The sequence below is a fragment of the Xenopus laevis genome, chromosome 6S, assembly GCF_017654675.1.
Source record: "Xenopus laevis strain J_2021 chromosome 6S, Xenopus_laevis_v10.1, whole genome shotgun sequence".
NCBI classification, from domain to species: Eukaryota; Metazoa; Chordata; class Amphibia; order Anura; family Pipidae; genus Xenopus; species Xenopus laevis.
The window spans coordinates 38215163-38227654 of NC_054382.1; the positions used below are offsets into that span (position 1 = coordinate 38215163).

The following is a 12492-nucleotide window of genomic DNA, read 5'->3' on the forward strand; positions in this document are numbered from 1 at the left end:
AATCGGCGAAGTAACGAAATGACGTCACACTGGCGAATTTTCACTAACGTTAGTCACTTCGCCCATTAGTAAATCTGCCCCTATGTTTTTTGCTGCCATTTGCGTGAATTGTATTAAAAAAACAATTTTCTAAAATGAATAAATCTGCCCTTAAAAGTAGTACCAATACAGAAAGTGGAGGATTGGATCTGAATGCAGCGCTTGGTAGTTCCAGTCAGCCTTTTGCAAACAAACTTTAGAAAAGTTTTTCTGCGATTCAAAAGAAATGTGTGAGTAATTTAATTTTCTCATTCTCAGTCTAGTTGTATGTTGTAACACAGAATTCATATCTAATATATGATATTCTTCTTATTTTTTCAGGCAGACGAAACTTGTAAGTGCAATGGCTGGAAAAACCCAAACCCTCCTCCGACGCCCCCTAGGATGGATCTCCAGCAGACAGTTATCAGCCTCACTGAGCCATGTCGAAGCTGCGGCCATACTCTTGGTAAGTAGAACTGATCTTGATACTGGGCACAAGAAATGCCTGCTGGCCAACTAAGTGCACAGAGGGGTATATTTATCAAAGAGTGAAGTTAGAGATCGCCACAGTCCACTAGCGTGAAATACCGCCACTCTCCATTCATTTCTATGGGATTTTTAAAGGCGTATTTATCAAATGGTGAACTTTCACACTTTGATAATTACACCTTTAAAAATCCCATAGAAATGAGTGGAGAGTGGCGGAATTTCACTCTAGAGGACTGTGGTGATCTCTAACTTCACTCTTAGGGACAGATGTATCAAGGGTCGAATTTCGAGGGGTTAAATCCCTCGAAATTCGACTGGGGAATAGAATCGAATAGGGAATTCAGGCGAATTTACGCGCTGGCGAATATTCACCCGGCGAATAGTCGCACAATCGAATATTCGATCGAAGGATTTTCATTCTATCAAAAACTTTAATAAAAAGCCTATGGGACTTTCCCATAGGCTTTTAAAGCAATTCGGTAGGTTTAATCTGGCAAAGTAGGCAGTCGAAGTATTTTTAAAAGAGCCAGTACTTCGACTATCGAATGGGCGAATAGTCGCAGCGTTTTTTCGCTCGATCTATTCCAATCATTCTTCTCAGTTGAATTTACGCCAATTTGATAGTCGAGGAGCACAAAAAACTACTCGAAATTCGAGTTTTTTTCCCTCTATTCATTCACCCGAGCTTGGTGAATGTGCCCCTTAAAGGGCATGTAAAGTCTAAAATAGAATAAGGCTAGAAATGCTGTATTTTGTATACTAAACATAAACATGAACTTACTGCACAACAAGCCTAATCAAACAAATGATTTATGCTTTCAAAGTTGGCTACAGGGGGTCAACATCTAGTAACTTTGTTAAACATATTTGCAAGACTAAGACTGTGCACATGCTCAGTGTGGTCTGGGCTGCTTAGGGATCCTCATAAACAAAGCTGCTTGAGTTCTGCATGGCTGGTAAGTAAGGCGGGGGCTCTCCCTGCTGTTCATAAGTATGATTGTTTCCCTGCTCAGCAGTTAGGGACCATCTGACAATTCCTATCCACAGCAGCAAATGAAGGGAGAATTTCACTGCATACAGTCAGGTTTCTTATAAAAACGGTACACATTTTTTAATTAAAGTATATTGGAGATAGGTTTCTTTTTTATTAAAGAAAGTAAAAATTGGATTTTATTTTTTTGCCTTTACTTGCCCTTTAACATCACTGATAAATATACCCATAAATATTCGTGAAGCATCTGAAAAAGCTAAAGCTTGGCTGTACCTTTTTAGACTTCTTGCTACCACAAAGATTTTGTCATGCATTTCAAATGGGAAATAAAGGTTTATCTATAGATTAGGCATATTTTTCATTGTGGCATAGCGGGTTATGCTGGCCTATACGCGGGCAACATAAAACTGCCCTGATGATCCCTAATGTTTACAGCTCATATAACTTCCACTGCAATCCACTAGCATCCCCAAGATGTATGGTTTCTAGATTCTAGCTGACATCACCCCATTGCTTAGTAACATTGAGTGCCGCTTGTACTAATTAAAAATGCAGTTGCATCAGATTTTATATTCTGCACAGGGGATTAGGGTGTTTGTGACATAACATTATACATGTATCATGTATAAATACAAAGCTGTTTCAGTGCTTCCCGTTTATGCTTTTTTTTTGCTCAAACCTTTCAGCTTTGCATAATTACAGAAATTAGAATTTCAAAATAGATACATTAGAATTAATTTATCTGCTTTTGAAAATAATGCATGACACTTCAAAGGATTCTTCAGCAGCAGGAACACCAAGGTGGTGGTTCACTTATTTTCTTTGTTTTGAAGTTACTATAAATAATAACTGTAATATAGGTTATATTATCTTTTTTCCCATCATCTCTTTGTTCCTGAAAAAGGACTTGGTCTGAGTTAGTCTTGTGGGACACATTAAACTGTGCGCTCTGAGACTTTTTCTCCTCTGGTCATAACAGGCTTAAATTATTATAATATAAACAATACTTTGCTATTGTGGTGCCCACACAGGGTTTATATCTGGAACATCTTTGGATATCCTGATATATATATACTCCTTGTCATTTTCTTGTGAAAATGTGTGATTATCTTTGTTTTCCCTGGGAAATGAAAAAGAAACCTATCTACCGTTTTTATACGAAACCTGACTGTATGCAGTGAAATTCTCCCTTCATTTACTGCTGTGGATAGGAATTGTCAGACGGTCCCTAACTGCTCTGCAGGGAAACAATCATACTTATGAACAGCAGGGGGAGCCCCCATCTTACTTACCAGCCATGCAGAACTCAAGCAGCTTTGTTTATGACAATCCCTAAGCAGCACAGACCACACTGAGCATGTGCACAGGCTTAGTCTTGCGAAGATGTTTAACAAAGTTACAAGATGGTGACCGTCACCCTGTAGCCAACTTTGAAAGCATAAATTATTTGTTTTATTAGGCTTGTGTTGCAGTAAGTTCATGTTTATATTTAGTATTCAAAATACAGCATTTCTAGCCTTATTCTATTTTAGACTTTACACGCCCTTTAAACTGCTTTTAAGCATTTCCTTTTCAGTGTATATCCTTAATATTCCTTTGTAAAATGCTAGTTGTGCCTCTTCCATCTATTTTATGGTAGTAGTAGTAGTTCCAATACATACTCCTTAGTTACATTGGGTTGAATAAAGACCAAAGTCCATCAAATTCAACACCTCCAAACGTCCCCTGGTGGGACCCCCACTATCTGACTACAATGTCCTTTAATGTAATTGTAAAGATTAATCATGTCCCCTCTAAAACACCTTTTCCCCAGAGAAAACAACCCCAACCTTTACAGTCTTTACTTATAATTTAAATCATCATTTCCCTTTTTATTCAGTACATAGTTCATAAAGTTCATTTGATTTGAAGTGCTGGGGACATGGCCAGCCTCCTGAGATCCCAGGGTTTTCTCATAAACTGCTGAAGAGAGCATACTGGATCACCTTTCTTTAATGAAAGTGCCAATGGAAGAGAGTGTGTTGCAGTTTATTGGTATAGATGCCTACTTATTGCCACACATAGGATATCCACTCAAGGAGGGTGTATTCATTTTTTCGAATCCATTGTTTTGGTGTTTGAACACTTACTGGTGGAGGGAGGGTCTTGCAGAGTCATTTCTAGGCTTTTACTCAGGCTTGTTTCAGTTTTATTAAATAGCCATTACTCTAATAATTTTCTTCCCCTTGAAAGAGAACATAATAGGAAATGTAGTCCTTTGCATCATTGTTTTACAGCCGCGCATGTATCTCATTTGGAAAATGTGTCAGAAGAAGAAATGAACCGGCTCCTGGGGATTGTATTAGATATTGAATATTTGTTCACATGTGTGCACAAAGAGGAAGATGCTGATACCAAACAAGTTTATTTCTACCTATTTAAGGTAATGTCTGATATTCAATCACCTTCTAAGATGCACATAGTTCATTGTGCTTGTTGAAATGGATGTAAACTGATGTTTAAAAGAGGTTTCTCATAACAAGTATTCATCCTTCACTGGAAAAGTGAAAACTAAATTAATTATTTACCTATTCCTCTAAATGTAATTGCTCTCAAGAGCCAGGAAGTTAAAAAAAACATTTTAAATTTTACTGTGTGTCCTGTTTAGTGCAAGAAATAACAACGCTAGGCTGAAAGTATGATTGATGTAAGGCTTCTTTAGTGAATTTACAGTGAACAAATAATATATATAGCACACATATAATATATATAGCACACATTTTTAACCCTGTGACTCAGCAAAGCTATATGATATTTTTCCTTAGCATTGCCAGAGGTACTAATTTATTCAATTTCTCATATATTTTTGCTTTAAATTCACACTTTTAATATTAGGCCATACAATTAGTCCACTATTATCATTTAATTTATAAAACATTTTTAGAAACAAATTATTTGCCAGAATAAACCAGTGTCTCTACCATCTGTGTATATATATATATATATATATATATATATATATATATATATATATATATATATATATATATATATATATATATATATATATATATATATATATATATATATATATATATATATAGTCAAATACAAGAGTCCTCTGCACTCAACCCATTATCAATATATTTAAGACAGCGACATTTTGTGCATACTGCTACTAAAAAATGCCTTACCCTTTAAACAAAACAGGGATTGTTTGTCCATATATTGCAATATATTTAAGCTGGCCAACTACGTCAAAGTCATCCCATATCTGGCCAGTCCTATGCTCAATTTTATTTATTCATTAAGAATTCTATTGCTTCATTATACATTTTACAAAGGGACTAGGTATTACCTGCAACTTAACTTGCTGCTTTCAAAGTAAACCTCCATACTTGGCTGCCCTTTTATTAGACACCAGTGGGATCACCTGACTATAGCTGGGAAGGGTGGGAGCTACAACATGGAGCTGGTCACTGCTCCTGTATAAACTATAACAAACAAGGGAAAGTTGTGCTCACCACTATTTTTTAAAACCATTAGGCGGGGGTGCAATGAGGCTGTGACCACAAAATACATATAGTCAAATACAAGAGTCCTCTGCACTCAACCCATTATCAATATATTTAAGACAGCGACATTTTGTGCATACTGCTACTAAAAAATGCCTTACCCTTTAAACAAAACAGGGATTGTTTGTCCATATATTGCAATATATTTAAGCTGGCCAACTACGTCAAAGTCATCCCATATCTGGCCAGTCCTATGCTCAATTTTATCTGATTCATTATATATATATACACTAGACATTAAGCCCGTTAAATTAACGGGCGCTAGAACATATGTAGTCAAACATTTATAAAAACAGAATTGTTCTAGTCTAAAAAAAATTCGCCAGAGACGGTCCGTGGGGCACATACGCAGTAGCGCAATCCCACTGACACAGGGACTGGACGCAGAGACACTTCAACTTTTTTATAAAGGATATATATATATATATATATATATATATATATATATATATATATATATATATAAAAACAAAAAAGTTGGCACTGCAGGGACTTGTATATAATAGAAAATCCATTTATTATTTATGGCATAATGATCAATAATAAATTGATTTTCTATTATATACAAGTCCTTGGTGTGCGCTACCAACTTTTTTGTTTTGTTAATCCCAGGAGCAGCACCCAGGCAGATGATCTTAGGGTTAATTGGAGGAGTGCGGATCTGTTTGGTTGGTATATATATATATATATATATATATATATATATATATATATATATATATATATATATATATATATATATATATATATATATATATACAAATTCCTTAGGTTTAAGCACTCCCATGCGGATATCCATCAGACCCAGGTGCTATTCCTTGCCAGTTGTATAGAATTGTTTGAATATAGGAATGCACACTGGGATTTTAATAAAATCTTCTTTATTTATTCCAACATTAAAAGAAACAGGTCAACGTTTCGGTCTTGATAAAGGTCCAAGATTTTATTAAAATCCCAGTGTGCATTCCTATATTCAAACAATTCTATATATATATATATATATATATATATATATATATATATATATATAGACAAGCGACTCTCGCTCTACGATCTTTATGCAGATTTAATTAAATGCAAAGAATTTTTTAAACTTCAGAAACTTTACCCATTGTTTTGTTTGTGTGACTATAAACACTGTGGGTAATGTTAGCTAGCACATTGGGCTATGTTGGAATAAATTCAGCTCAATCCATCATCAGTAGCTGATTCTGAACCACGCTTGACACTACAGAATGGTACAGTGCAGTTGCCAACTTATTTGGAAAGGAAAACAGAGAATGAAATATTAGCTGAAGGAAGCATTGTTTTATGTTCATGTGTGGGTTTAGGGTTACATTTTATTCTAGTGCTGATATGCATCTCACAAAGTGTGTACTATAACATACTTCTTGTCTTTAGCTTTTGAGGAAGTGTATCCTGCAAATGGTGAAACCTGCAGTGGAAGGATCCTTGGGTTCCCCTCCATTCGAGAAGCCCAGTATTGAGCAGGTAATGGGCATCTGACATCTTGCCTGGAATGATCTACCAAACCTAGCTTTTTAATGTATGTATGTGTTATTTTCTATCTTGTTGTATATAAGGTTGTAAACCAGTTTAGAATTGTGTATAAATCAGTTCCCCCTTGTAGCGATATCTAGTGGTTTTCTGACAAGGCATATTTTTGGAAAAGAGTATTAGAGGGTACATGTGGCAATCACAAAGGGGTCCATTTACTTAGCTCGAGTGAAGGAATAGAATTTAAAAAATCTTCAAATTTCGAATGTTTTTTTTGGCTACTTCGACCTTCGACTATGACTTCGACTTGAATCGAACGATTCGAACTAAAAATCGTTTGAATATTCAACCATTCGATAGTCGAAGTACTGTCTCTTTAAAAAAAACTTCAACCCCCTACTTCGGCACCTAAAACCTACCGAGGTCCAATGTTAGCCTATGGGGAAGGTCCCCATAGGCTTCTTAGCAATTTTCTGATCGTAGAAAAATCGTTCGATCGATGGATTAAAATCCTTAGAATCTTTCGATTCGAAGGATTTAATCGTTCGATCGAACGATTTTTCGGTCGATCATTCGATCAAACTAATTGCTTTAAATCCTTCGACTTCGATATTCGGCAGTTGAATATCGAGGGTTAATTAACCCTCGATATTCGACCCTATGTAAATCTGCCCCTAAGTGTTGCTTCAGAAAAAAAAAATCCAAAATGTTCTAATTGTGTGTTTGTTAATGTATTTATTTTTTATTCAGTGGCGTCTGGGTGATTAATGTTATTAATTGAAGATGCCAATTCACACAACTGCACATTTTCAACGTCCAAAACACTGAAACACTGAGGGGCCCATTCAATAAGTTCGAGTGAAGGAATAGAGGAAAAATAGTTCGAATTTCGAATGGTTTTTTTGGCTACTTCTACCATCAAAATTCGACTTCGACTTCGATATTCGAAGTCGAAGGATTTTAATTCGGCAGTCGAATATCGAGGGTTAATTAACCCTCGATAATCGACCCTTGATACATCTGCCCCTGAGTCTTTCATTGCTAAATCATTAATGCTTCACTGGCACATTATGTGCCTTAGACAATAGTCAGGCAGTGTTATGAATTCTGACAATGCCTTTCATGTTATTATATTCTTGTACAATGATAGTGGGGGCAGTTCCTTTCTTAATAGTCAGTATTTTTAACATAATTATGTGGACAGAGCTTTCTCTGCATTTATGCATGATGTAAGTTGAAGCTGCCATATTGCTTGCAATGTATGATATTCAACAATGCACAATAACAACATTTTTTCAGTACTAGTTTATTAAAGCAATAAGTGTCAGAGTCTGTATTACAGAGAAACTTACTTTTATATGCTACTTATGGTTTTGTTCACTGTGCATCTCTGTGCTCTCTTTTTTTTAAGGGTGTAAACAATTTTGTGCAGTACAAGTTCAGTCATTTACCCTCAAAAGAAAGACATACTATTATAGAGCTGGCTAAAATGTTCCTGAATCACATAAACTACTGGCATCTGGAAACTCCATCCCAGGGAAGATTAAGGTCACCAAATGATGATATTCCTGCATATAAGGAGAACTATACAAGGTACTTACTTGTTTTGTGCAATAGAAATGATTAATTACTGTTTTTGCACTGTATGTTATCCAAAAACCCATTATAGAGAAAGTTAATTTCCTATAGACTCTATTTTAATCAAATAATTACAATTTTTCTCTGTAATAATAAAACAGTAGTTTGTACATGATCCTAAGATATGATTAATCCTTATTGGAGTCAAATTTTTATTTAATGTTTACCTAATTTGTTTAAGTTGACTTAAAGTATATTGATTCAAATTACGGAAAGACCCCTTATCTGCAAAACCCCAACAGATCCCATATCGGGATCTGTATGATTTGTGCGTTGTTTGTTGGATTTGTGAAAATGAAAAGAAATCTGGGATGGTTTAAACTGGCTGATTGGGCATATTTCTGTAAGGATAAGCTAAAGACAGCATGCTCACTTGGAAAGGATCAGTGGTGGGAATGAGGACTCACTTCATCATCTGATCATTGCTTTTGGAGTGCTTCCATATTTATTGAGGTACCAAGGACACAGCTTATACACTGTTTCAGGACAAACACTGCCCTTTATCAAGTTACTATTTATTCTTGCTATTCTGGATGCCTCATTTTATATACTGTACATTCTATTATTTTGTGCACCTAACATTAAATGACTGAACACAGAGCCCTGGAGAGGAGATAGGAGTCACACAACCTACACTTAAAGTTATATGTTTAGTGCAGTATTTCAAAATAAATTATGATATTTTTAGTGAACTTGCTATGTTCGAATATATCCGCATGTGAATAAAAAATCATGCACCACCATCAGGAGTTAATATTTAGCCTGTGTAAAAGTTTGTAACTTAAGTGGTGCTAGAGGTATTTCGGCTATAGTCCTTATTTATATATCCAAGTTTTGACACCCGTGATGTTTAGAGTTATAGTTGCACAGAAGCCCACACTGATCCTAGTGTGTCTGGCAGGTGTTTATACTTACAAGAAGTAAGTTGATACAGGCATATGTAATTTGAGCATCTCAATCCGCTTTCATTCTTCTTAAAACTTTAGTGGGTAAAAAGGAAGTAACGTGTGTAAGCGTTATATAGATATTAATAAATAATTCAAAATTGCACTCACAAGCATTCCTCCAAAAAAATTGCTTTAAAACCAATGTGGCATTCTGGTCTATTGCTCCATGTCCTTTGCGTAACTGAACCGTCCGATGCGTTCACCTTAGTCCAGTGTAGTTTCCTTGGGTCACCAGTCTGCCGTTGCCACACTCTCGTCCTATTGCTAACGCATTTCGCCGAATGGCTGAAGCCAGGTATAAACACCTGCCAGACTAGGATCGGAGTGTGGGCTTCTGTGCAAAACTTGGATATATAAATAAGGACTATAGCCGAAATACGGTACCTCTAGCACCACTTAAGAACATAGCAAGTTCACTAAAAATATCATAATTTATTTTGAAATAATGCACTATATATATTTTATCTGTTTTATTCCCCCTTAAAACCTTGTGGTTTTTGAGGAATACAGCAATCTCTTGTGGAAATTGTCTTTTTTTGAGGGTGGAGGAGAGCCCTGCTGATTGCCTTATTGGGGAAACACCTTTCGTCTAGAGCAGTGATCCCCAACCAGTAGCTCGTGAGCAACATGTTGCTCTCCAACCCCTTGGATGTTGCTCCCAGTGGCCTCAAAGCAGGTTCTTATTTTTGAATTCCAGGCTTGGGGGTACGTTTTGCTTGTATAAAAACCAGATGTACTGCCAAACAGAGAATCAATGTAGGTTGACAGTCCACATAGGGGTTACAAAATGGCCTATTACAGCCCTTATTTGGCACCCCGGGAACATTTTTCATGCTAGTGTTGCTCCCCAACTTCTCTTACTTCTGAATGTTGCTCACGGGGTTCTAAAGGTTGGGGATCCCTGGTCTAGAGGATCAACTACTTAACTAACTTAAAGTTATATACAAGAAAAGGGATTTATACTCTTAGAACCGGCTGAGTACTACTTAAATATTTGTATCAACATATGTATGAATAAAAAGGCAATGTTTATTAGACAACCGTGCCAGGGAATCACAATACAAATAAAAACACTTAAAACCAATTAGAGCTGTTAAGTAAAAGAAGGGGCCCCTTCTATTTTAGTTATAGCACTCGATTAGAGGTTAATTCAAGTAATGCGCATATCAACATGTACTATAATGCAGAAAAAAATAATAATAAAGGACCATGAAGTTGTCAATTGAGGTGTCAAAATTTCAACATATGTATCCGTAGGTCCAAACTGCAGTTAGTGTCCCATGTTGTTTAGGTTGTAAAAAATAACCTGTAATAAATTTATAAAATCCTAGGCATGCGTAAATATCTTGATCCCTTGTGATGATCCTGTTTCCTAACCCAAGGGAAGATCAAATGTGCCAAGTTAGGATGGACAGAGTCAATGAGGGCGACTGAAAAGTACTTATGTGGACAGCATTAGATGTTGGAGGTGGTTAGTAAAAACAGTATCAGCAGCATAACGTGTGAGCTGAGTGAATGTTCCGCCACACAGTAATTAATGGACCCGGCGGCTATTGCTCAATAAATCAGTGTGGAGCATAAATTACGTCCCTTTATCAATGTGCCGAGTTAAACAACATGTGTGGCATCTTCACAGAATTAATACATTTGCTACTTATCTGTAAAACACTCCACTTTAGGCTCCATATTCAAGCTTTGAAGTCATGTTATCCAATACTGCTGCTTCATTCAACCTCGCTGTTTCATGCAAACACAGACACCATGTCGACTCCTCCTAAATCAATCCGGCACTTATGAAGAGAGGGCCCACTCACAGCACCTAACCTCTTACAAGATACAACCTACAATTATTAACAGCGAAAATGCAAAAATAAGAAATTCTCATTGCAATGAACTAATAGCATAGACTTGGTATACGATTATAATTGTAGGTGTGGGTGAAGGGTCGCTCACTGGTAGCTTTCTATTCTCTTGCGTGTGCACTGAATACCCTTGCCAGTTGGGTCTTTCACTACCAATTCTTTGTGGGGCTACGTAATGAGTGTGAAAGTGGAAGGTGCAACTGCACAGCCACCTGGCAGTGGCAGTGGTCTGCTGTAAGACTGAAATCATACAACAGGTAAGAGCAAAAATAAGAGTGCTTTAACAAACTGGTGTGTAGCCTTGGGGGAAGCCATTCAAGCACATGATACACAGTAGATAAGGTTCTAATGAATCCCATTGTATACTATAGAGCATTGTAACTGCTGCATATCCTGTGCCTTCTCTCCTTTTCCAGCTTTGAATGTCTGCCCCCATACAAATACACCAGTTTTACCAGTGCAGCACAACAGTACACTATATTGTCATTCCTTTAAAACACTTGCATTTTTTGTTGTTATTGTTCCTTTAATTGCAATCAGACTTGTATTAATTTATATTAGTGGCTGGAAGTGAGGGGTACAATAATGTTAAAATTTTACAGCAGAAAAGGTATAAATAATATGTTAGAAATATTGTACACACAGAATAAACCTTTGCTTTCCTTTTTAGGTGTATACACTAAAGGGGTAATTTCTGGCACCAATAAACAGTGTGTAATTTCAGGCGCAATCAACATGCTGAATTTTCCCCCCATAATTCCAATGTTGTTGCTGTCACGAGGGGCCATTTCATCTGGTGCTGAAAGCTTTTTAAGTCTGATTTGAGTAATTTCTGTTTTTTGGCTTGAGAGGGACATGTGTGCACCAGTGATGGGCGAATCTGTCCCGTTTCGCAGGAAAATTTGCAAAACGCCGAAAAAATTAGCAAAATGCATTGATGTCAATGGACGTCAAAATAATTTTGACACATAAAAATTTTTATACTCGTGACTATTTTGTCCAAAAGCATTAAAGTCAAAGGGCGTCCGAATAATTTTGATGCGCAACAATTGTTATGCATGTGACAATTTTTATGCGCGACAATTTGTTTTTCCTGGTGAAACGCGAAAATTCACCATGCATCCAAGCCTGGCAAATAAATTTGCCCATCACTAGTTTTTAGATAGAAGTGCCCTGTGCCTATTGATGCAGGGAGCTGATACAACTCCGCTTCATCGAGTGAAAGTTCAAAGAGCTCATCCTTTTGACTGGCCAAAAATTTCAGTTAACAGCGCTTGTGGACAGAAAAGGCCCCTTAAATGTATCCAGAGTACTGCTGGAAATTGCTTAGAAATCTTTAATAACTGAATCCACAAAGCTTTTAATACCCAGGCAATAATTGGTTATTGTAAAAAGTACACTTGAATGATGGATAAAATGGATTTCAACTCCAAACTAGGAAACTTTGCTCAGTGTAGTTTTTATAAAATATATTATATTTGATTCAATTGGCA

At 36.5% G+C, this 12492-nt stretch overlaps 1 protein-coding gene across 2 annotated transcripts in view; it reads left to right on the plus strand.

The window, feature by feature from the left end:
* The window catches only part of kat2b.S (K(lysine) acetyltransferase 2B S homeolog), a 60359-nt gene that overhangs the window by 18569 nt on the left and 29298 nt on the right, over positions 1-12492 (plus strand). For both annotated transcript variants that reach the window (XM_018269277.2, XM_018269276.2), the window contains exons 2-5: positions 361-487; positions 3778-3923; positions 6457-6546; positions 7964-8145. In XM_018269277.2, coding sequence (XP_018124766.1) covers positions 361-487; positions 3778-3923; positions 6457-6546; positions 7964-8145 — 545 coding nt within the window. The remainder of the gene's footprint in view (positions 1-360; positions 488-3777; positions 3924-6456; positions 6547-7963; positions 8146-12492) is intronic.